At 45.8% G+C, this 25,826-nt stretch overlaps 2 protein-coding genes across 14 annotated transcripts in view; one reads left to right on the top strand and one right to left on the bottom strand.

The window, feature by feature from the left end:
- The window catches only part of GRIP2 (glutamate receptor interacting protein 2), a 242,594-nt gene extending 235,741 nt beyond the window's left edge, over window positions 1-6,853 (top strand). Inside the window, exons 22-24 of one of the 2 annotated variants that reach the window (XR_010614346.1) lie at window positions 627-863; window positions 2,451-4,237; window positions 4,841-5,106. Coding sequence is in view for 1 of the 2 variants with exons in the window: in XM_065687418.1 (XP_065543490.1) it covers window positions 627-863; window positions 2,451-2,597; window positions 5,015-5,212 (582 nt within the window). In the remaining variant the exon portion in view is untranslated. Of the gene's footprint in view, window positions 1-626; window positions 864-2,450; window positions 4,238-4,840 lie in introns of both variants that reach the window. The other variant, XM_065687418.1, reaches the window with a different exon arrangement.
- A 1,428-nt stretch (window positions 6,854-8,281) lies between these two features.
- Window positions 8,282-25,826, bottom strand: part of SLC6A6 (solute carrier family 6 member 6) — a 163,686-nt gene continuing 146,141 nt past the window's right edge. For all 12 annotated transcript variants that reach the window (XM_065687497.1, XM_065687498.1, XM_065687496.1 and 9 more), the window contains 6 exons: window positions 22,400-22,512; window positions 19,810-19,947; window positions 18,722-18,824; window positions 17,708-17,808; window positions 16,878-17,048; window positions 8,282-15,340 (listed from right to left, as the gene is read on the bottom strand). In XM_065687497.1, the coding sequence (XP_065543569.1) occupies window positions 15,200-15,340; window positions 16,878-17,048; window positions 17,708-17,808; window positions 18,722-18,824; window positions 19,810-19,947; window positions 22,400-22,512 (767 nt within the window). In that variant the 3' untranslated portion in view covers window positions 8,282-15,199. The remainder of the gene's footprint in view (window positions 15,341-16,877; window positions 17,049-17,707; window positions 17,809-18,721; window positions 18,825-19,809; window positions 19,948-22,399; window positions 22,513-25,826) is intronic.

Raw genomic sequence — 25,826 nt, 5'->3', positions numbered from 1 at the left:
AGCATTGCCAAATGGAGTAGAATCTACTTAGGGCCATCTTTTAATGGATGTTATCAGGGATGACCAGGCTTAAATACTACTTAATTTCATATTTTTAACTCAGTTTTCCTCAGTGACAGCTCCCATTTACTGACAGATAAAATCCTAATCTCTCTACTGAATTGGCCTCAGTGGAGTCCAAGCTATTGCTTCCCCTGGGCCATTGCCAGCCCTGTGTGAGCTGCAGCCTGCAGGGGAAAGCCCAGCAAACACTGGAGCCCCCTGAGATTGGGATGTTCATCCTTGACTACCAAGAAGGTTCCTGTACAAGATGCAGCCTGTTTGCCCCTGTTTGTGTAGAAGGGGTCATCAGAAAACAGGGAGATGCTTCACAGATTCTTCCTTCTGAGATAAAGTTCTGTGCTGGGGTGGAGAGCAAACAGCAGGTCAGCGGTAGATGTGGCAGCAGGCTCCTGAGGTCTGGAAATGGCTTTTATAGCCAACTGGAAGAGCTTCTTGGTACTTACTTTCTGATGCATGAGAGCAATGCTGCCACCTTGTTGGTGTGTCTGCTGCTTTTGTTGCCGCGTGGTCCATCTCTTCCCGCTGCTGGCTCAGCTGAGTGACTTTGTGCCCTCACCCTACAGGCATCCATCATGACAGGGAGTGTGCACAACCTGGGCTTGGACAGCAGCAAGCTGCTCCTGGATTCTGTCAACCCATCGGGACTGAGCCCGTTGAGGAAGGCAAACGCCAGCTGTGAGGATGGACAGACTGAGAGCAGCAGCTCGCCTGCCAAGAAGAACGAGAGGAACCTGGATGTGAAGAAGATCGAGAAGGAGATGCAGGAAATCATGTCCCCTACCCCCCTCGAGTTTCACAAGGTTTGTGTTGCCAAGGGTTGCTCTTGCTGCGGCACTGCAGAACCTCGATGGTTACAGCTGTAGAAGCTTTGAACCCTGTAGAAGATCTCCTTTGTTTGGAGAACCCCCTGAAAGTGTTCCTTGTTAAAGCTGGCCCCCACCAAAGTCTGCAGCAAAGGTTTGCAGAGGGTCAGCTGAAGGTGAAGGGGTCTCTTCAGGAGAGTAACAGGGTTTAGCTGCCATGGGTTCAAATCTGTGCTTTCCTCTTTCGCTTTATTAGATGAGATTTCCAGGTCCTTGTGTTCTGGAGTTCATTAATTGCTGCTACAGATACAAGTAAGAAAGCTCAAAGTATGGCCCCGTGGAGACCCATCGACCCTTTTCCAGTTCAGTAGGGCACGTTTTATATAATAAATAACTAAAAAATTACTTTTTTCCCTCCCCTTCCACTCCGTTCCAGCCTTTCCTGAAGGTGTGTTCTTCAGCAATGGGATGCTTGTTTGAATTCAGTACCCAGCTGAACACAGCCAGTTTAAGCATGGTGCAAGGCAGCAGTGATTAGGAAACTAATTAAGTGTAGAAGCTGCTGATGCAGGATGCAAGCAGGGGAGGAAGCTAGAAAGGTTTCAAAACATTTGACTGCCTTTTTCTTTCCTCTTGTGACTTCAGAGTGAAACCTGCAGTTATGGGAGCTGGAAAAAACAGCTTCTGATGTTCGATCTGCTCTTGTCCTTCAGGGCATGGCAAATGTGTCTTTAAATAAAACTCCTTCATACCTGAAGGAGGGAGCTGTGTAGTTAGGCATGGTATAGGGTGACTCTTCCTTCTGCTTGAGCACCTCGTGTTGGCTGGTTTTGCAGATGAGGTTGAGGCCAGGAGAGCTGCTCCTGTGCATCATCCTGGGCCCTGTCCTTCCCAAGGGCTGCACATCCATGAGGCTTATCCAGCCAAGAGCACAGTGATGGAGTTAGAGCCCCATGGAAGAGTTGCACTTCTACTTCATGGGAGGCAATGGGAGATTTTGGTGGTGTTGGGGGATGAGTTGTTCTTGGCTCCCAGTGTTATCCATGGCAAGATACGCTTCCAGCTCCTTTAGACAACGCCAAAACGTGTGACATGCTCAAGGGAAGGGTGATGAGATTACCTGTTTCTTGTCCTCAGTACATCAGCATTTATTGATAGGAATTATCTGAAAAGAACAGGGAAGTTTAGAAGTTCCTGCTGAGTGATGTGTTCAGAGCAAGCTGTCTTTACATTTGACACACTACACTGAAAATTCCACGTGAACATGTTGGTTTTTCATGTGCTGTGGCATACACCGAGGATGCACAGCATAACCTGGGCTGGCGAAGGTGATGCTCTATTAACAACACTTGGTTTGCTGCTCTTTGGGTGAAATACAGCAGCTCTCTGTGTTACACTGCCTGTGTTTCCTTCCACATTCAAAGGAGAGGGAGTGCTGTGTGGCTGGTTGTATGCCAGTCGCCCGAGCACTTCTCCATGTGATCTACCAAAGGTGATGGTGTCTGGTAAATAAGGCTCAATCTGCTTTACCTCCTCCTTCCTCTGGTGCATTAAAACTCTTGTTTTCTCTTTCTGCCCCTCCAGATGACACTCCACAAAGACCCGGAGAGTGAAGACTTTGGATTCAGTGTGTCGGATGGCTTGTTAGAAAAAGGTGTCTATGTAAATATGGTCCGTCCGGATGGGCCAGCAGATCAGTGTGGCCTCAAGCCATATGACAGAGTGCTTCAGGTAATAAATGCAAAATGCAGTTCTGGAGGCTGGGACGGAGTGAATGAGTGGCTGAGAGGAAGAGAGAAGTGAGACCCATCCATGGCAGCACTAACTTTAATGAAAGGTAATAGTTAGCCAACTAGGTGAGCTCTTAGCCACCAAGCACTCAATGAGACCTGTGTTTCATAATGAGAAATCACTAGGTGGTACCCCTAGGTTACACCTCCTCCAGGACACTGCCTGTCCTGGCACTGGCTTTTTTGAGCTTGGGGAGCTCAAAACAACCAAAAAGGTGTGATGCTTCCTCTCTTCACCCTTGGTCCTTTTACTATCATGTAAGAGGGTGATTTTTGGATGAACTAAGCTGTATTGACCAATGTGTTCCTGTGAAGCCCCATGTGGAGGAGCCAAGTGGTGTTCATAAGGTTCTGTGCATGCCTTTCACAACTGAAAGAGTTTTCTAGGAAGCCAAGTGTTTTTCATGGATATTTTCCTTTGAAAGATGCTCGAACTGGAACAGCTGATGTAGAAACAGAATAAAAGCTCTGCTCACAGGCAGTCTGTAATAAATATGACTGGGGCATATCAGACTACCAGAGGGACAGTAAGAGCATGGTGAGTTTTGGAGGTTGGAGAGGAGCTTTAGATGGATGAAAACCAGCTATTCTTGCTTTGGGGCAACTCAAACAGCAACTGAGAAAGTGGAAAACCTGCCCCCATTTGGAAATGCAGATATTGTGACCATGTTTGGGAACACTCAGAAAGATGCTCCGTTTGACTGATTTCTAGGCGGGGGTTGTCAGCAGTAGGATTAGAGCCAATAAATTATGTACATCAGGTAACTGGAGGACTCGCAGCGCTGCGGGGAACCTTGTTTAAGCTTGTTATGGTCTCTAGCCAGTTGGCTGCTATACAATTATTCCTTCTCGGCTTCAAATAAAAGATGGTGCAAGAATGAACAAGAAGCTAATTAGGCTCTGGGCTGCCTTTCTGTTGAATGTTGGATGTGTCGCTTTCTTACGAGTGCCAAGGGCTCTGGGAGGTGTGCCCGAAATCCCAAACAGAGCAGCATGAAGACTTTCAACACCCCCCTTCCACATGCTGAGCTGCACGGCTTACACCTACAAGAAGACAAGGCGATTGGCATCGTGTTGACATGTGGAGTTGTGGCTGAGGGCTTGCAGACCCGGTTCAGGCAACTGCCATCAAGAAGTACAGAGAGGCATTGCTGAGGATGCCTCATGGGGCTGCTGATTATGGGCATGATGATGTGCATGAAGGCCAGTCAAACGCCTCGTCCCTGCTGTAACAACCCTATGGATGGACTAGCTGGAGCACGGCATTGCACTAATGGCATTTCTGCACTGGAACTGCTTGGCTGGCATAGTCCAAAGGCAGAGCACACTGGTGGCTTGTCTGTCCTTGTCTATATGTGGTCTAGAACTTCTTAGTTACTACACTGTAAGAAGCATTATTGGGGTCAGCTGTGTGGACACCGGTTAGGGCAGGGGGACACTGCTACCGTCACAGAGCCCAGCTCCATGGGCATGCACTAATGCTGGGAAGGGGTTTTGGATGGAAGGGTTGCATGGACTCGTTCAGCGCTTACCCAGACAAGGAAGCAACGCGTGGCCCCAGGGGTTATGTTCGCTCCAAAGGTGGGTGGGAAATTCCTTTCTCCCTTCCCTGCTTCCCCTCCCCATGCTGTTTGCCAGCCCCCTCCGTCCCGGAGCTGTTGTGGCACCAAGCCCAAGTGCTCTGGCAGATGCAGGTGACAGAGCTGGGGTAGTTCTTGCAGATAACCCAGCCTAGAAACGTGCCTGAAGGTCTGCAAGTGACAGTAGTAGAAGTGCTTTCACTGCTGAAGCCTGCAGGGAGAATTTGCAGCCGCCTTCTGAGCCCATGTGAAATGCATCCAGACTCCTCTGACAGCAGGGATGTAAATGGGCAGAGGAGAAGCAGAAACTGTTCAGTACAGTCTCAATGTCCTGCTGGCTGAGCTGGGAAGTGGTTGGCAGAAGCCTCATGGTCTGAGCTGGGTTGGTTTTCTTGGCCCTGAGCACCCTGCATCACAGAGTTAAGGGCAGTAAAAGTCATGATGGCAAAAAAATCATGGAAAATGGCAACCTTTCTCCTACAGGCTTGTACTGGAGAACTGGTTTTGAGCCTTGCAGTGTTTTAATACTGGTCATACTGGTCCAGACACTGGGGGTCAGGGTTTATGCCTGATCCAGACATTATTTTCTCCTTCCTTCTACCAGTTACTGCATCATTGCTCACCTAAGGAAGGATGCGCTCTCCCTGAAGGGGTACCCCTCTTTGCTCTGAACTCGGAATCAGGGCTGTGTGTTTTCACCAACCTTGCCATTTCTGACTAACAAACATGGTCTTTCTGTTGTTCCTCCCCATGGCACATCCTAAACCCATCCCGGCAGGTAAACCGCATCCGAACGAGAGACTTTGACTGCTGTCTGGCTGTTCCCCTGATTTCGGAGGCTGGAGATAAGCTGGACCTGGTGATTAGCCGGAACCCCTTGGCACTGGCTGCCAATACTCCCCAGGAGGGGACCAGAGAGCTGCCAACACAGGTAGCCCACGGTACCGAAGTCAAGGCGAGCATCCAGACCCTCTGAGCAGCAGGAGCAGACGATGCCCAGGGCCTCCGCTGAGCCAGTGTGGTATTTGGGGTGTTTTTCCTGTTTTTTTGCACTGGTATTTGTAAATGCTGTGTGTACCATAACCTGCAGGTAGGGAGGTGGGTCTTCAGACCGCCAAATAGTGCTGGGAAGGACAGAACTGGATGTGCATCTCGGGCCACAGGCAGTGATGGGGTGAGCTGCTGGTGGGAGGAAGGAGCATCCACAGCCATCCCCCATGGCATTGGGGTGTGCGGGGTCCTGCCTCCAACATCCCCCTCACTTGGAGGGCCTTGGCCATCCTATAAACACACATGGTGCTATTTTCTTTCTTGTTTGCTTGGTTTATCACATACAGCAAGACTGAAACGCCTTTTCTGTTGTGCTCCATCCTTTAAACACTCCTGATTGATAAATTGAGTTCTGCATCCCCTTGCACTCCCAGTGCGGGGCCATGGAGAGCCCTGTTGAAAAGACATTTCAAAACGTGCTTTAGAGTGGTGATGCAATTCTGGTTCAAAACAGTATTTGTAGCTGCCTCTTGCCACCCCTTGTCCATGCTCCCCAGCGGGGTTGGCTCTCCCTGCAGTGGGATGCAGCACCTCATACTGCTATCAGTTCTCATGAGTGATGTGGTTTCCTATGCTGGAGTAGTTATTAGAGAGCAGAAGGCCATAGTCAAGGCTAAAAGCCTTGAATTTCCTGCCCAAATCCCCATCCACCTCGTTTCTCTGGGCTTGATGGAGATCTCTCTTGCTTGCAAACCTGGCCTGTGCCCACAAGTGAATAGCTTGAAGAACAGTGATCTTCCCAGGGCTGCCCCTGATGTTTCGAGTTAGTAAAACCTCATTGTCTCCTATCAGGCAGTGGCATGAGAAGCCCTTCGTTAGATGGAGGTTGTGTCCCGTGTCCTGTGTGGGCTTGGGCTCTGTGTGTGTCCACATGGGCTTGGCTGCTCGTCCCTGGTCCACCCCCCTTTGCCTGTTGCTGGCCTTTCCGCGGCTTTGCAAGCATGATGCCCCACGGTCGCTCCCCTGTTCCCTCCCAGGAGCCCCCAGCCCCATGGGGAAGAGGGGCCACGATGTCTGCATCGGTGTCCTCATCCGCCTGCCACCTTTCACGTATTAGCACTTTATGATGCAACGTATCAGGGTGTTTCTTCCAGACACGTGCCCGGCCCCATCCAGCTAGTTGTCGTTGTAGCCATTTTCTCTTGGAGTATGCAATATCCCATACCATTGCTGCCACTACTAGATAATGTGCCATAATTGATACTGTGGAGCATTGACAGTGCAGCTGAAAGTGGTTTTATATGCAATATTCTGAGCAGTGGAAGCTCTCATAGGTTTTTAATGAAGACTTTTATTAAAGGCTTTAAAAAAAAAAAACAAAAAAAAAGAGGAAGAAAAACTTGGTCCTTGTATCCCTTCCTATGCATTTTGAATGATATGAAGATGAACTGCATTACTTAAATGTGTATTTTTATCCATATATTAGAGTGTATTCCTTGTAAAGTATTTTTATATGCTGATTTTTCTTATGTATCTATGAAAGCACAATATTTAAAAGTACAGCATTTCAAAGAATATTTTAGTCCTGTTTTGGACCTCTTTGTAAATCTCTGTATTTAAATGGGATTGCAATGACTTTGACTTTCTTTTCTTTTTTCCTTTTTTTTTTTTTTTTAATTAAATAAAAGCAAATGAAATGCGTTTGGTTTGGGCTTTCTCTTTCAGCTGGAGGATGACTTCTTGTAGCCAGATTATCACAGAACAGTTGGAAGGGACATGAAGTTTATCCAGTTCCAGCCCCCTGCAACAGGCAGGGACACCTTCCACTAGACGAGGTTGCTCAAATCATCCCACCTCTGAAACCAGACATCCAAGGATTTGACGGCTGTGAACATAGTTCCTTGTGTCCCTACGCTGAGAATTCTTCCCTTTGCTCTTGCAAAGGGCTTTAGGACGCCCCTATGGTCCCAGCACAGGCAGCGCAGGCTGGGGTGCTGCCTGGATAAGGCCATAGGGAATATCCACTCACTGGCAAGGGAAGAGTGCGCTGGGTTTTGCAGCCCTTCATGGCCAAGTGGGGAATGCCTGGGCATGGTATGGAAATGCTCCTGGTTAGACCTGGGGAATCATTGCCACGTAAACAAGCTTTATCTCCCATCTCTGGCCGCCCTCCTGGGGCGCAGGCTTCGGAGCAAAGCCCTTCGCACGCTTGGCACCGGGGACCTGCCAAAGGCGTGCGGAGCCAAGCCAGGTTGAACAGGCGCCCGTGCAACGTGACTGTGCATCAGGTACAAGGTCAGCACGGTGCTGCTCCTCCGGTATGCGCTGCCCTGTCCTCCTCGTGTCACCTTGGGTCCCATGCACCGAGGGAGCTGGGTACAGCCATGGGTAGGTGACAGCTGCCCAAGGCAGGTAGATGAAACCCTTTGGCAGCAGTTTGTGGCATTTATGGCTTTTTGAATTATTTTCACTCTAATTATTTAATTTTGAACTCTTAACTTGGGGCTTTGTGAATGATGTATTTTAACCTGAGTTAAAACAGTTTCAACAGTTGTTGTCTGTGTTGCTATCAAGGCTGCTCAGAGCAGGCAATGCAGGCTTTGCCTACCTTAAATCAGAGCTTAAGGAAAGGCCTTGCTGGTTTAACCTTCATCTCTTTGACTGATAGGGCACCACTGAGCCTGAAATGACCAGGAAAATAACTGGGGTTTGGTCTGGTTTTCCTTTCTTTTTCTTTCTATTGGGTTTTACTAACGTGTTTCAAGCCTCATCATAGTGGTGCCATGCAGCCAAGATGCTACAGACCTTGGGATCGGCTGAGATGAGGCAGCTCATACATATATATCTATGTGTGTGTGTATACACACACACATATATATAGACATGTATATACACACATATACACATCTATATACACACACACACCCCCAAAATATATATCTATATATATTTAAGGACAAAAAAAGCCCAAACCAACAACCCCACAACAAATAATAGGTTTAATGGAAGAACTGAACTACTCAAAGACCAGGAAAAAAGCATCCAAATGCATAGCTGGTTTATAAAGGAAAGTTTTATTTTCAGTTATAAGGTGATTACAAACTCATCTAAAAAAGCAAAGATGACTTAAAAATATCCATATACATTTTATTTATCTAAAAAGCAAAAACAGAAACTGCAAAATACAAACATTTACCATATACACAAAGGCTGGGGGGGAGGATGTTTAGGATTAAATTACACTCCAGGATTGGTTTGGTTTTTTTTTTTCAAATACAAATATTCCATTTTGGAACACACACAGAAAAAAAAGAGAAAAAAAAAAAAGGTTTTAAAATGTTTTAAAAATATTTTTAAGGTTTTTTTATTAAAAAAAGTTCAATTACGTTTTGGAGGAGGCCGTTGTCGCCGTGGCCTCCTCGCTGTATGTGCTACTCATCACGTTACTGTAGTCACAGTTGCTAGGAATTGAAATAAGAAAGAAATACACCACTGGTTTATTGTAGCCAAATACATCAAACATGATGGACCACCTCTTACAATGTGAAGTCCCTGGCAATGTCATCAGGTAACAATCACAACATTACATTGGGATAGAAACAACAGCCTATTGAACAACGAGCACTTCAGAACAGGACTGGGATGCTGCGGCACTGAGAGACCATCACTGGCTTCCAGGACAGGAGCAGATGACACACTCAACTTGCCCCCTCAGGTTTCTATGTCTTATTTTCAGTCTCTCAACAGGATTTTGCCACTGTTCTCTTTTTTTTTTTTTTTTTAATTATTATTAGTATTTATCTTATATATTGGAAAAAAAGAATCAAATCTTTAAACATCTCAACTGCAGAAGCAGATTCAGAAACAATATGTATCGTGCCAACATGTACTACGCTACAGGACCGAAGCCTTCCCCACATATGCACGCACACAAAAGCTCACAAAGCTCTCAGCACAACCAAGTTTCACTTAACTATAGTTCCCCCCCCTTTATCTGTGATTCTGAAGCTGAGCCATGGTTTCCCTGTGCTGTAAATGGGGAAGCGAGCAGCACTGTCCCACTTCGCAGCCCAGAGCCAAACCATGGGGAGGAAGCCTCCAAAAAATGGCCCCTTTCTCTGTTGTCTCTCATTTACTTTACTCCTAAAGCTGTGAAGCTCCTGGCGATTCATTTCTGACACTTCACTAATTGATTGCTTCAAATTAGCCACAGCAGCGATACAAAAGGGCTCTGCCATTCCAATACCAGCAATACCTGCAGGGTCAGGCTCTTTTCCAGTTGCAAACCCCATCACTGAGGATTCCCACCTCTGACGGATAGAGGTGGTGGAATGGGGTGATTTATTAATGTTTTCAACCTGCAAAATGCTGAGCTTGCCTCTTTCTTTGTGGTCAAATGGTCTCTTAAGCTGTTTCCGCTCTTGTTTTAGGACATGGGTAAATTGAAATCACCAATTCACACTGACAACTGGAAAAACACCACAAAAAGTTAATTTTTACTGGTTTTGAACAGACATTCAGATCTTTGGTTATTATTAGTTCTCTTTTTTAAGTGGAGAAGCATTGTCCATACACAGGTTTATTATGGGGTGCCAGAAAAGAGCTATGATCCAGTGGGGTTGCAAGGTCGGAATGGGCAGTTTTCCAGCTGGGACTGGTGCTGGTTATGTTCAAGTCTTTCCTGAGCAAACTTTCCTATAAAGTCAAATTGACCATTGATACCAATAGCAAATCTTTGTGACTGAAGTATGGAGCTCAGGGGGCCTCTTCTGCACTAGTTAATGCTTTTTAGGTGTCAAGTGTTACCGAATCACCTGAATGCTTGCTTTCTTAAGCTTATCTTTGACTACTGGAAATAAAACAAGCTACTGGAGAGTCTGACAGGTCCTGACCTTTACTCATGCAAATATACAAATACACAACTACACGTCAATCCTAACCACAAGGCTTTGGATGCTGAGGTTGGAGAAAACAAGTCCAGGGCGGCTGCCTGATCCCACACCACATCCAGCCTCCCACACCAGGAGCCACGCGGCGCTTACAAGGAGCCAGGAACATGTTCGCATTCAACCTTAAGGCTCCCTTGGAGGGGCACAGTCCAGGATTTAATCCCTGCTTTCCGTCTTCCACAACCTCCAATGTAGGAAAGGCCGTTTGCACACCCTGGCAGGTTGGCTGTTTGCAGGCAAATGGTGCCTAAACCTCAATCCTCATCCTAAACAGCTCCGCAAGACTTAAACACACAATCTATAGCCTAAAAATAGCAGCAGTGTCCCCACTTGTGTGCATGCATACGAGGGTGGAAGAGTTCATCTATTAATCTACTTAAACCACAGATTTATTCTCTCTTTACTGAAAGTGAGCAACTTCCATTGAATCTCCTTGGAAACGATGTCAGGGTCATCTTTCTTCCAAGTGTACGTGAGCTGCTGAACTAACTTGTCCACTCCATTCAATGCACAGCTTATTTAACATTTTATATACATTAAGCCTCCATGAGTGATCCGGCAGGGACCACAAGACGTGGAAGCTAATCATCAGTTAGTCAAAAACGTTCAGATCCTTCTCCCACGGATGGAGGTTTGCCATGGATGCAACACGCGGGAGCTGTGAACCCAAGTGTGACAAGCACGACCTCAACGAAACTGTAAGAAGTCTCCTGAGCAAATGAAAACAGACTTAAAGAGGAGGCTTGTAAAAGGCCTATTGAATGGAAATGTCCATGTGTCTTCAGATCTACTGAACGCTGAGACAGAGAAGAGGAACCAGGAGTATCTGCAGTTGAGAAAGGAGGATGCACGCAGGACTGAAAATCACTGCAGAAGATGCTATCCTGATGGTGACATTAAAGGCTCTGCTGATGATTGTTGGGTTTTTTTTTGTGTTACAGCAACTGTAAGGCTGCGTCCCCTTTCCTCTTTACCTCCTCTCCACAAGAACAGCAGCGAAAATCAGCTTTGCTGAGCCTCTTCAGCAGCCCCTTCCCAACATCCCTCCACTCCAGGAGCTGCGCTGCTGCTGCAGGGTGACCACCAGCATTGTTCTAGATGGCCAATAGAGCTCCTAGGCTTTTGTGTTTTCATTTACAACACAAGAACAAATCCATTGTGGACCTACTATCTCACACTTTAAAGAGGACTTATCTAAGTGTGTGGATCTGTTTGGACCAGATGAAAAGGAAAGCTATGGATGAGGAGGGAAACGAGAACAGTAACAACAATAAAAAACCAGTTCTACTTATGAAACCATACTGCTTAAATACCGAAATACAAACTACTGGTAAAGTCCCTTACAATAGATGCTCATTCAGTCAGATCATAACTAGTGACAGGTGAACTGAAAAAGTTTGGAGAATTGAGAAAAGTAAGAAACAGGTTGGAGAATCCGGTGGGATACACATTCCCCTTTACATTTCTACCATCTCTGGATTTTAGTTCAGCTGGAAATAAGCACTGCTGAAACTGCTGTTTTCAAGCCCAGAAGAGCCCGTGAATACAAAGGTACATGAAATATGGTTTTTGTCTTGGTTCAGTCTGGTTTTGAACTCAGGAATCTGGTTCTAAAGATCTCATGCCAAAGGCGCATTAACTCCCTGGCTCCAAACCAGTTCATCCGTGACTAGTCATGACGTTTTAATATAGAGTTCCTCATTTACAGAAAACAGGTAAAATAGGTCTCAAGTGTTTAAACAAGTAAAATGGGGGGGGGGGGGAGGGGGGAAATCAGTGTTCTTTGCAGTCAGAAATAGGTAGAAAACACAGACTTTGGAAAAAAGTGTTTTTTAATAAATTTGGCAGTGGATCATGTTGAAAATGCAAATTTATCACCAAGAAAAGCTCAGAAATCTGATCAAAGTGTTAGGAAAACCACCAAAACTGTAAAAATGTGAGTGTGCTCATTGGAACTCAACCCCCAGAGAAAACAATTAGAATTACCTATATTATTGTCGGAGGGAAGAGGGGAGAGGGGAGCTGTTTTCCAGAAACCATCATTTCTTAGCTCTTTGTGAGTCCCAGCCCTCCTCTGCATCCTAAGGAGCACAGCAGGGCTGGAGATGGTGACACAGAGAACGCTTCAATGAGGTTGTTGCATCCGTGCGAGACGTTTTCACTTGGTACATGGAAGCGACGGATTTGAATGGCACAGTTTCTACCCAAAGGGGGCTGGGTTCTAGTAGTTGTACTTTGAAAGGTGTAGTATTAGCCCTCTGGTTCTTCAAGCAAAGACATCCTCCACAATGTGGAGATGGCCAAACACCACCTCCACTCTCTGGAGACGTCTTGGATGTAGCCAAACCATTTTCTTTTCCAAACTAAAGCTCATCTTAGGTCTATAGCATGAAAGTGACGTGCAAACTGTATCTCAAACACAGTCGTATGACAACATATATATAAAATAAAAATAAAAATCAAGCATCAGTGTTTCATCTGCACTCACAGAAACCATTAAGTTAAACTCCCTTAACCCAGTACTCCCTTTTCACCCAGGCAAGTGTGCCCATTTACTGCAGACACTAACTGTAACTCAAAAATGAGGGTCCAAGCTGAAGCCCACTAAGAGAGTTATGTCTGATCACATTTCCTTGGCTTTGATGGTTTAAGGCTATTAGAAAACACCCCAAATTACCTCTATGCATGGTGTATGCTTTATTTTGGGCACAAAATGGCACCCACTACCTCAGAAAATTCCTCCCAGTGACTTTTGGATGGCTCTTGCCACTGGCCTATCAGGTGCCATGAGATGATCGCCATCTCCAGCTATGGAAATGTTTCATTTATAACTCTCACCATACACCAACCAGAAAAAGAAACCAAAAGCAACTCTGCCACGGCTGGATTTGCTGCTGCAACTCAGCTATCTGACAGAAAAAAACATGTACAAGTTCAAACTAGCAAGGTTTTGAAAGGTACAGATGCAGCCGCTTTTGTTTTTACATTATTTTGGTCCATCTCTTAGTTTTAAATCACCCCTTTTCTGAGAAAAGAAAACCAACAAGCTCACCGCTGAGTGTTTGTGCTGCTGCGGCCGGGTAGCCCATGGGACAAGGAGAAATGCGTGAACTGCTGTGTAGGAATGTGAAGAACTGGATATGTTCTGTTTAAATGACAAACTCTGCCGCACAGACTAAGCTGGCAGCAGAATAAGCAGCCACAAACTCTGCTTTTCTCAAGCAGTTCCACTAAATAGCTTTGGAAAGCCTAACTGTGGTATCATGAGAAGAAAAATACCCTTCTCTCTCTATGAGAATGCCCACAAGAAAAGGCTGAGTTTCGCCAGAGAACCTGTTCCCAGCACAACCTGATCAAGTTTAAAGAGAAAAAACCCCAAACCCCCCCAAAAACTAACCCCCGAAAAGGCTTTTGCCCACATTTTGGCCATTCTTCATGGAGTAATTCCCCATGGAAACATCCACCTGGCCCACACAAAGTAGAACCCCCATTTGTACACTCCTTGTAGTGGTTTCTCTTCACTCCACAGTCTAACCTGGAACGGTACACAATTCCTTCTCACCAAAGGCAAAATATTTCAGTGTTACATGTTCCCTTCGCTTAAAACCCTGAAAGCCCTGTTTCTTCAGCGGATAAGATTCATAAACCTCATAAATATGTCTACCACCCCCTCCCCTCAAAAATATCATGCAAATCATGGTTTAACCCAACAATGGGCAAGGATTCTGGGGGCCCTAGGTCCACCGCTGCTATTTAGTAACATAGGACAAGGGACTTTTAGTCCTTTTGTCTGTTCCCCCAAAGGTAACAACCCACCCCATATAAATAAAGCAAATCCTGGTTCCCAAACTTGGCAAAGCGTTTTTGAGATACATGGACGAAAAGCACCTGTTTGGTGAGTGATATTATTATCTTCATTACTATTATTATTAACAACTCTGTTACTGGTTACACCTGGTGTAGGTGAGTGGTTCTGTTCCTCCTATTGGGTTTGACCTGGTTTGTGTTCACCTTTGGACAGTCAGAGTCTAGAAGGGATTCTTTCCTTTTCCTGCCCAAAACCAAAGTCCACATGAGCAAGGGAACATCTGAAGCACCCAGAGGGTAGCTGCTTCAAACCCTCCTGGTTTGCAGAATTCAGCTTTACACCAGTGCCACCACACTCAAACATGCTTTGATAGAGACTCAGGAGCAAATACCTCTGAGCATACAGCATCAGGAGCAACCTCCCCACTCGCGCACAAACTGCAGGCATTTCACTTGAGTAAAACAAAACCCCCAAACCTAAACAAAATAAAGATAAAAATCAACGAATGAACCATGCTAAATCCTGCAAACGCCTTCCTAAAGTCCCCTTCTCATCTGTGTGACAGGGTCCCAACGCCGTGCTTGGGAGGGACAGCCCTAAGGCTTTTCACCCCCAACTTCTCTGCCTCCCTCGCAAACTCTCTGCTCCAGTTGCCCTGCTCTATCTTTACTCAGGGACTGCGCTAAATGCAACATTCCCTAATGTGCCCCTGAAGCCTGTCGTTTACCACAGTTGAACCAGAGGGTGGCAATACTACACCTTTACAAATCCTCTTCAAACAAACAGCGTTAGTTTTGTTTAAGCACATCTCTCAACAGAGCTCCTTCTGCGTGTTCTGTAGGTTACCCTGCTCCCAACCATACCAGCACCTAAAATTGCTTTCTGAGACTTGAATGTATTGCTGGCAAGACAATCGATTCAAGTGGTAAGGTGTATAGTATTTCGAGATAAAGATATATATGTTTAAAAAAACCCAATACTAGTAAATTCCTGTAATATGTCTAGTCTGATATGAAAGCTCTCCCTCTACGGAGAGGCATCTGCTGTGATTACCTTACAAAACCTTAAAAAAAAAACCACACACAAAAAATAACTTTCTCTGTGAGAAATAAAAATAAATCCTAGTGCAAATATAAAGCTCTGTAAACCTGGTCCTATAAGAATCTATGGTTAGTAAACGGCAGTTAAAGCAGGTTTCTCCTCTCACAGAGAGAGCTCACATCATGGTTTCCACAATGATATGAGTTGGCTTGATCAATCCGCCATTCGAAGTTCCATTGGGGCAGAACGGGGTGGCACTCTCTGTTTCTTTGGACCACCGATTCACCTCCTTGGGGGCTGCCACTGCTTTTATCCTCTGCAAGAAAGGGAGAAAAGCCAAGGTGAGAAGACCGATGGGGGCCCCTGTGTCTCCATGTGCAGGATGGAGGATGTGGCAATCCAAGGTTGCGGATGGTAACTGTCAGAGACGTGCGTATCATTAGGGTTGGAAGGGACTGCTGGAGAACATCTAATCCAGATCATATACCGAACGGCTCCACAAGGACCACGGGACCCACACTAAGGAGCACTGCATTGACCCTGTCAGCTGCAGAGCTTGACTTGAGGCAGGCAAGTGAGACAAGAAAGGGTATTCATGGCTTTATCCAGCATCCTGCACACTGGGCTGCAGCTGCTGCTCAGACGCTCAGGTGCTTTCTCCATCCTTGTTTAGAAACAGCTCTTCTGCCTTTTAGCCCAGCCATTCATTGCCAAGTGGCAACTTCTCTCCTACATCTCAGTTCACAAAGGAAGAACTGAATGGCATCTGACCAGTGTTTACTTTCTTTTCCTAACACAGTCTTTGAGCAGTGTTTTGGCTACTTTTAGACTTGTCTCTCAATAGATGGTGACAATGTAGGCAGGAAAATAAACACTGGGCTCTGGCCAGAGCTGAAAAAGACCATTAACACTTGGAGGGAAACAAATGCAAGTGTTTGTGCTCTGGGAAATGTTGGGGGTTTTCAATTCATTCTTTTTCCCTAACCCCAAGTGTCCCACTTTCTCCTCCAAGAATACCCTGGGCTGCATTTAAGACCATCTCATTAGGCAAAAACAAAACTAATCTGAAACCTTAAAAGAGAATTGTTCCGTTTCCTGCTTGCGCAGTGTACAAAAACTTTCCACTGGCAGGAAACCAAGCCAGGGGAACCCATACTGAGCTCTGCTGCAAAGGGTAAGAGATAGCCTGCAAAGCCAAACCCGAGAGAATCTGCACTGTCACGTCTGGATCCCATATGAACTTTTCCAAAGCTCAGAGCAATCTGGAGCCAGTGTTTTGATTTGATTCATCAGGAATTAAAGTAAGTAATTAAAAAGGCTCAAAAGTGAAGCCCATTGGCAGGGGTTTGACTTTGATTCAGACCCCCATAGCAAAGGCCGTGCCTGAGAGTCACACAGTCACCAGAGGGATCTGAATTTCCCTGCGATTCAATGAGCTCTTGCACAGCCAGGTTTGACCCAGGTCTGCCTCTTGTTTTCTCAGTGTTTTTCAGGATGGTGCTTCCTTGTCCCTGAGGGCTGGAGACAAGAGAGCTGGCACTCGAAAACACCCCAGTGCTCCAGCACTTGTCTGCACGTGGAGGCAATGATTTGCCAGCTGGAAACAGCAGAAGGATGCAAGTAACATCACTGGGGGTTTGTCTGAGGACAGAAGGCTTCACGCTTGTTCTGTCTCTACTGTCTGCCCAAAGGACAGGAGATCTTTAACAGTCTTATTTGCATTCACTGCAGGAGAGCCAACTTTGCCCTACCTGGACAAGGTGGCAGTTTTCCAAGCATTGTGCTCATTTTCTATACAACACAGCAAGTTAAGGCTCCCTTTCTCCTCAGGACAGACAACTGGCTCCTCTTACCTCAATGAGCGACCCGTCTGACTGTATGATGCGGATGACCATCACCATAGGGATGCAGATCATGGAGGAAAGGGCAAGAACCCAGCCCAGGCCAATTGCCCAGTCTGGGTACGTGTAGACCTTGTTGTAGGTCAGTGGTTTGTACTTGGCCAAAGAAAAGATAAAGCACCCCTGTGGATGAGAAAGGAAAACAAAGTGAGGCTCAAAAAACGCTGAAAGCAGTAGGATTCTGGTGCTACCGCTGGCCCTAAGGAAGAGGGGCAGTGAAAGGCAGAGCTGACGGGTACCATATGTGTTTTAAACCAATGGGGGAATTACTCTTACATTTGAATTATTGAAAGAGCATCTGCATCTGCTTACACCATCTGCTGCTTGACAACAGAGTGTGAAGCGATGGTGCTGAACAGCTGCAGTACTGCCTGTTCGTTTTCAGGGCTCAAATATTTGCTGTACATTGCAAGGAGCTTACCAGGATGTTCTTCCCAGTCAATGAAATACTTCAAGCTGAGTATCTGCCTCAGACTGCTCAAGTCTTTTTGTTAAAACGGCCTTGAGGACCTATCACTTAAAGTAGGGACTGCTCTTTGGAGAGTGAATTCTCTGCGTCAGGAATGTAATACTTTGCCAATCCCAAGAAAAAATCCACTTCAGTGTAGGCAAGTGCAATTTGAGAGAGCTGTCACGTTAAAAGCTCACATCTGAGAATCCAGCATCACCTCTCTTTGCAAACTGGTCTCTGAATGCAACAGCCTTCACTTGAAGGAGAAGCGGTAAGAGGTGGCTCAGAGCTAGCAGGAGGAAGATGTGAAAGAGCACAGGTCAGTACCCACCACACAAAGAACTGGTGTGATCACAATCCAGCTCCATTTCATCCAGGGACCAGGTCTGTATCCAATCATGTCCTCAATGGCATCATAAATATTATCAGCGCCTGTAATGGGTAGTGAGTGCATTTGTGAGAGCTGTGCACAGAAAATCCATGTAAAGGTTGAAGAATTATAGCTGCTTTCCTACACTCCTCTCTAGGTGTGTTTAAAGGGAATGAAGATGTCAGATCTATTGTTCAAATGCTTCCCACGACTGGGAAGTTCAAGATGGCTTTCTCCTTCAGAAGGTTGGGGGGCTCTCTCACCCTACACCCCCTACTATTTGGATGCAGGAGTGCAATGCTAATTCCTCCTGCCCCCATCACACCCCCAACTCCTCTCCCAAGCCTCTCATCGAACTTGCCAAAGGAATCACCATGGGAAGGAGATGACAGCAAACAGCATGCCCTGCTTCTACAGAGATCTGACTGATGGAAAATGAAGGCTGTGTTTGTTCTGCTGGTCTAAGGAGATGGAGCACATGAAGAATAAGGGAAATGACCAGCCCTAAGCAGCAAACTTATCTGATCATTTTTCAGCCACTGTCTAAGGCTACTGTACCCTGGTACCCAGCATCACCTAAAAATACTGGGACAGAACACAGCTCTCTGTCAGCTTTCTGTCTGTGTTTTCTATGTGGTTGGCTTTCCCCTTGCAGCTCTAAAGGAAATTCTCTGAGAGACAGAGATTTTCACAGCTGGCCACACTTTCAACTCTCATCTCTCAACACATGCAAATGCTTAATTGCGCCTTTATTAATTAGCAATGGAAAAATACACCATTTTTGTGTGGAAAAACACTGGAGGCTGGCTTCATCCCAGATGCAAATTTGCCTCTGAGAGGTCAGCATAAGTTTATATAAATGGCATGTGTCTGTTGCTGGGAAGAAGATTCAGGGGTGGCTGATGATTAAATGTTTGGCTAGCAAAACCGTCCCTGACTCATCAAAAGGTATCAGATGAAAGGATTCTCACTTACCATAAACCCAGGCTACAGCAATACATTCAAAGAATGCAACCCACAAAAGGCATACACCACTAGCTGCATAGTAGTCAAAGAGTTGAAAAACATACATGCCACCCTGTAAAAGAGAGACGCAGTGGATTAGGATCCAACAGGGAATAAAAATGAATACTCCAGGCCCAGCTCCCAGGAACATCAGCCAACGTATCTGAATGATTGCTGTCTAACAAGAAGAAATATCAAGCAAGTAGGTAAGGTAAATATTTGGGATTACCTTCCCCAGGGAATATGCATGTTTACTACAGGAAGTATTCCAAACAAGATGACGATTAAACAGAACTAAGCCACTTAGTACTAATCTACTGAGACACTTAAATCTTTCCTTCTTAAAAGTATTTCTGGATGGGCATTTATAGAAACAAATGATGTCAGGAATTAATAGGTCACCTCCTACCGTTAACGCCTCCAAAATACTAAAACTGGAAGTCAATTCATCAGGAGGGTCTGCATTTATTCACTGAATGAAGGACTTCCTTCATGGGAATCGTTCATATATATATATGCACTTTTACTTGGAAAAACCCTGTTTGTTGGGCACCTCAACAGGTCCTGGTTTAACTCCCACAGCTGTGCTCCTCCAGTTGCTTTTCCAAGCTGGGTTGGGTTTTATTTTGGAGATAAACATCACAAGAGTGCAGCCATTGGAACATGCTCCCATCTTGTTTATACTAGAATAAATCCAGTGGTATTTAATTGATTCAAAGCTGTGTACCTAAGATAAAAATCTCTTTCCCTGCATGCACTGGATGGATTCTTACTCTGCTCTGCTGAAGGTTCCCAGTGTGTTTCATCATTTAGAGCCAGATGTTAACACTCATACTTGTGTTGATTAGGACCTGAGATCAGATTGAACTGAATGAGATTTCGTGTCTCTCTGACTGAAAAGGGAGGATCTATAGCTCCCTTTCAAAAGGCTTTCAGATCTAGGGATGAAAGTGCTCTGTACATCTACAGAGCACCTCTGAGGGGCTAATTCTGTGCAGTCTCATTTATAGCTAAAAGTGGTCAGAAAACTGGCTACAGAAGAAGGGAGTGCTACTTACCTCAGTCACCATAGTTAGTCCCAGAAGATAGCTAAGGAAACATACTATAGCGATGAAGATTTCCCGTCGGTAACCCTTCCTTAGGAAGGATGGGTGCAGATCAACTAATGACGTGATCTGTCCTTCAACTTCAACAAACTAAAGGGGGAAAACAACAACAAAGAAACACGACTTGAAAATTACCCACCATGCAGTTTATCTGGGCTTACACTTGAACAAGGACTCCACAACAACGCCCTAACTGCACTTGGTGGGCAAAAAGCTGCTCTGGATAAAGAAAGCAGAAGCCATTCCTTTGTAACTCAGAGGCTGAAGCGTGGGGGTAGTTTTCAGGTTGGAACAAGCTTTCAGAACTGCTCGTCTGTTCCTAGCAGCCTTCTGAACTACCAAAGGGGCTCTGTACATGCAAGCTGCAAGGAGAAAGGAAGTTAATTTGATGATAGGAAGGCATTTATGTTGTAGCCGTTCCAGATAAACACGAGATGTATGCTAGCGAAGAGGCAGAGAGAAAAGACTCCCAAAAGCCTAAGCTAGCAGAGTACCTCCCAGCTCTCTTTTTTTGCTGTGCCAGAAAACCTCACAGGTACTACTTAGGTTAATGCCACAATTGGATGTAATTCTACTCTTGGGTTTGCGAGTGAAAATGCAGCTAAGGGAAAGCAAACTTTGATGTGAAACAGCAGCTCTTCTTGACTGAACTTGTCTTTTCCGAACCTGTGAGCAGAGTAGCTCTGACTGAGGCTCTGGGGAACGTCTGCAGCAATAATGGAGCTGTTCGTACCCTCCTCACACATAAATCTAGTGACCTATTTGCACATGTAAACCAAAAATGAAGCCTCTGAATATATGAGCTAAAAACCTACCTTCGATATAAAGTGCATTTGCACTTGCCATTGGAAAGCTACGTATAAGATGTGTAACCTCAGTTAACCAAATAACCCAAACTGGATTTGAATGAGAGTTTCAAGTTAATTGAAAACCAGATGCATTTCACCCATGGAGAAGAGGGACGAATGAACTCCCCCCCGCCTCAAATCCAAAGAAAGGATCATTCAGCTGATCTGTGCTTTCAAAAAGCACCAAGTTCACCGAAGACATGAGGATACCATGGAGAACCAAGGCTACCTCTGTAGGAATGATCTTCCCTTTCAGTGGATACATCTTATAACTAAGGGGTTATCATGGGGAGTCTATCAAATAGCATGACTTCAAGAAAAGCTCTTTTCCTACCAAGTATCTATATTGCTCTTACAGTGCCCTGTAGTAGCTCTACCCTCTTTGACCACTTTGACAGACTGTCCTGCAAAACCCCCACCACGTTCTGTTGCCTCCTGTCTCCTTCCTTTGACTGCTATAAACCTGGTTTTCTTTTTCAATGCAACCCTTTCCTTTGAGCTGATTTGATCTTCAACTGCTCCGGCATTTCAGAAACCTGCTTGACTGCACTCCAAAAACCCCAGCAGGGTGGAGGAGGGAAATTAAGCGCTCCAATTAGTTTTAATCATTCCACGCAGTGAGGAGCTCTTTAAAATTAGCAGACAGCTTTCCATTTACATGAGCACAGGGTGGGTGAACCACGGCATCGGGCGCTTCTACAGTTACTGTGGAGTGATTGGAAGCTGCTTGCTGGAGTTCCAATATTAAGCCCTAAAGAGCAATTTAGGGCAAATGGAATACAAAAAATGGAAGAGATGAAGTACACAGCAACTGGGTAAAAGTTCAGTTACAGATCTCACCTCATCCAAGACAGCATATAGGTTAAATGAACATTTCATCTTAGTGACTCTCCATGTGAGTGCAGGAAGCTGCCTGTTGCCCTGAAAACTTGGGCAATTTTGAATCCATAGTTACTGCATAATCGCTGCTCACCCACATTTCCTTGTAAGTGGACTATCTAGAAATGATTTACAGGTTCTTTGGCAGGATTTAGTCCAACATTCCTATAAGCAACTACCGGGAAGAATAACCTCACTTCTTGAACTGAACTTTTTGCTTTCTTCACACTCACTAATTAAGAGCAACGTGTGCTATATAATTAGTACAGCTGGAACCTGAGACGCTTTCTGGCCTGTTGGGAGGTACGGAATGCCTGCTGTTGATGTGGAAGTCAGCAGGATCCCACATTGCTCAGCACCTCCGAGCCAATGCCACCAAAAAAGGCTGTGGCTTTGTGCTCTGACTGCTCATGGATCCACTTTATATATAGCTGAGCAGAGACTGAGCTGAGCTCTTAGGCAGAAGCTCTTCCCTGTGAGGGTGCTGAGGCGCTGGCACAGGGTGCCCAGAGAAGCTGTGGCTGCCCCATCCCTGGCAGTGCTCAAGGCCAGGTTGGACACAGGGGCTTGGAGCAAGCTGCTCCAGTGGAAGGGGTCCCTGCCCGTGGCAGCGGTTGGAGCTGGAGGAGCTTTAGGGTCCCTTCAACACAAACCAGTCTCGGGTTCTATGATTCATCTGCACTAAAACCAATCCAGATGAGTTCCCCTTAAGCAGCATCAGAGTATTCCCTTCTTAACTCGTGCCTGTAAACCCAGCTCTTCTCAGTCAGCAGTGCTGATACAATAAGCCAGCATCTCTTACCCATGGTACTAACCTGGCTATCCAGTCCAAGCAACAGAAGCATAATAAAAAAAAGGATTGCCCAAAAGGTGGGCAGCGGCATCATGGACACAGCTTTTGGGTAGGCAATGAAGGCCAGGCCTGGACCTAGAGAAAGAGAAAATAGGAAAGGGGGAAGGGAAGGGAAGAGAAATAGTAAGTACCAGCTCTTGGGCAAAGGTAGCTACACTCAAATGCAGGAATGCCTGGTTCCGTTCAGATAAATCCAAACGCGGCTGGAAATACCAGAAGTGAAACAGTTTGGCTCTTTTATCTGAAATCGAAGCACGCATGACTACAGCAGAAACCACAGGCAAACCCCCAAGGCCGGTGCTAACAGATCACCAGTTTTAACATCTGCCTCAGACATGCCAATAATGGAGGTGGTCCTACATCTGTCCCAGACACAGGACAGCACTGGGGGCCGGGGGGAAAAGGGGTGACCCAGGGGAATGGCAGAATCCCACTGCTAGCCCACATGGTCACGATGAAGATGATGATGATGAAACTCTTTTGCATGCAAGGAAGGGGACTCTGCTCCAAACACTCCCTGGGATCTTCACTAATGCAACCACTGCCTCCCTCTGTATGCAACCTCCAAACCCAGCACAGCTGTTCTAGAGAGGGGTTTGCACTCCAGGAGTCTGCTCCTTCAGTTCTGCAAACCCCTACTGCTGCACTGTAGTGACCAGGCTACTCCTAGTTATACTGGCTGTGGTCCCTGAAAAAAAATGCTTCCTGCTGTTAGGAATTGCTGGTGTGTAAAATGACTCTGTGTAAAATCACTTCCCCATCATCTGCCCCTAGCTGGCCAGCCATGGTGACACTGAGCATGACCAACATCAGCCCCAGCTGCAGCATGGATCGCAACAGTCGGGGAGCACCAGTGGGGCTGGGATAAAGTGCTCTGGAAACCAAAGCCTTGTGTGTGAGAGCTCATCACTAGCTTGGGTCTCATCTGTGCCTTGGACCAGATGGCATCTGACTCATACCCACAGCCCCAGTGTCCGTGCAGTGCTCTCATGTGCTGACCTCCAAAGGTGCTCTCACCTGAAGTCACCTACCAGTGAGGAGAGCTTTTGTCAAGAGAGCAAGAGCCCTTTCCAAGTGGGAGACCGGAACACTGCCAATCCCGCATTTACTGCAAGTGCTCAGAATGGCCATGGAAATTTGGTGAAGCCAACAAAAAACTAAGGGCAGATTTAAATTCAGATTAAATCCAGGAATGCAGGCTCATCTGCTTGTTAAGGAGCCTTGAAAACTGGCATTTTCCCAGGTTTTTACGTGGGTTCAAGTAATTTTCAATGGGAAAAGGAATTCTTTCAGAACTGCTATAGTGCGGGGATGGAAATCTTATCTCTGCTCTGGATACAAAAATCTCTAATGCTGCTCTTCCTACCTCCCACTTTTCCTTTCCAACAAGAAAGATGGAAAAAGAAGCAAGTGGCAAAAAAAAAGATGACTTTTTTTCCAAGCTAAAGAAAACTTTAAGTTGCTGAAAAGATCTGAACAGAAATAAATACAAATTAGCCAACAATCGAGCAACTAATTTTATTTCAAATGAAACACGACTAAGATTTTATATGACAGAAGATACCAAAAATTTGGTGAATGTTTCAAATTTGGGGGGGCTTTGCCTTTTTTTTTCCCCCTAATTCAATGGAGAACTGCTACCAGATGGCATTTGCAGCTGATCTGTGCGACTGATGAGACCAATGCAAAACTGCCCTCCTCAAACCTTGCTGCAATTCTGCGTGCTCTGGCTACTGAAACTGCCCTTGCACTGTGACACTGTCTAACACCAAGTGGCCTAAGCCCTGTGCTGGCTTTGATTTTCCTTGGAAACTAAGTGCTGAAATATAAGAAGTCCACATGGAAGAAAATGTTCCTGGCATCCCCTTGACTGAACATAAATAATCTCAAAAATCACATTTAATTTGAAGCTCTGCTGCTCTCAAGGGTGTTTTGCAGAAGTGAAGCACTTGTGGCTGCTCTTAAGAGCTAATTGGATTTGCCATATCCCAGCCCAGCCGCTCCTGTGGCACGGCTGGCAAGCACTGCGGAGGCAGGACCAGGCAGGCTTTAGGAAACCCAACAGAGCTGCTTCATCTGAGCTTGTTTGCAAATGGGATTTAAAATTTACAAAGGAAAAAGGCAAATCTTGTGCTGTTTTAATACTGCTACAAATTGCGTGAGTGGGAAAGGATTTCTGCCAGCCAAAGAGACGCAGCACAGATTAGACAGGACTTGCTATGGCTTTATTGAGCCTCCACTGCTTTCCCCTCTGCCTTTTAAAGTATTTCTGAAAAAAAACCTACTAATAACTTTTAAAATTATTAAAAAATCATTAAAAATTATTAAAAAATCATTAAAAAGATCTCCTTTCATTGGGAAGTCAGAGGGGTCGAATTTAACAAAATGAAACCTATCACAGCCAGGGAAGGCCAGCAGCTGCTAGGGCTTTAAGCAGGACAACTGTGTCCAGGGCACATGGCACTGAGGCTGAATTTGGCCCAGGTAAAAAATGTGGCCATGGGATTCTGCTGTCAGCAAATTTGTGGAAGTTGCCCTGGCTTGCAAGAGGGTAAACACGAAACAAAGAGTGTCACACGTAGGGCAGGAGGGATTTGACTCGCTGGGCAGAGATGAGGGAGCAGGAGGTCTCGGCTCCCTAGACAATGCCCTCTCTGCAAGTGCTACAGCCAAGTGGCGGTGCCTCTGCTCACCTCGTTCCTGATCCAAGGCAGTGATTCTGACCCTGCGCAGGAAGGAACAAGCAAGGCAAGGCCAAAAGAAGAGGCTCAAGCACCTGCTGAATGTCTCTGTGCTGAGAAGTCAGCAGTGGGAGTGAGAGCTTCCACCACGGCCCTGCGCGGGTCCTGGGATGCTCATCCCAGGGGGACCAAGAGGTCTCCAACGGCTCTGTGCTTGACCTCTGCTGAGAAAGGCAGCGAGGAAACCCATGGGGAGTGGTTTAGATCTGGATAGTTTTGGCAATGTTTACTGTCCTGTAAAAAGCATCCTTAGGGATTCAGCCAAAGACCAGCCTGTGAAGATGGGCAACCCACTGAACAGGGAGACGGTTGCAGTCTCTGGCCTTTAGTGACTAGGGCTGAACTTAAATGAGGCAGAAAACCTGAAGGAATCAACGACAAAACATAAGAGATATCAAAAGCCATGTTTGGAAGCTAATCAGTGCCCTCGTCCCTGTAATAAACTGTAAAATCCCTGATTTAAGGAAATGCTTTTTGAGCTGTTTAAAAAGTGCTATGTGAACACTAAGTCTGTTAATTTGTATTTAAGCACTGCTTAACAATCCAGTGGTACTACAGAACTGTTTAATTCTAAAAATGGCAAGCAACAGGAATATAGCTGCCTGTTTAGCAGAGCTTTAATAATAAAAATGAGAATAAATATTGAGC

The sequence above is a fragment of the Lathamus discolor genome, chromosome 7 (assembly GCF_037157495.1).
Source record: "Lathamus discolor isolate bLatDis1 chromosome 7, bLatDis1.hap1, whole genome shotgun sequence".
Lineage (NCBI taxonomy): Eukaryota > Metazoa > Chordata > Aves > Psittaciformes > Psittacidae > Lathamus > Lathamus discolor.
Note: the sequence above shows the minus strand (reverse complement) of the source record. Positions and strands in the feature narration are given on the sequence as shown.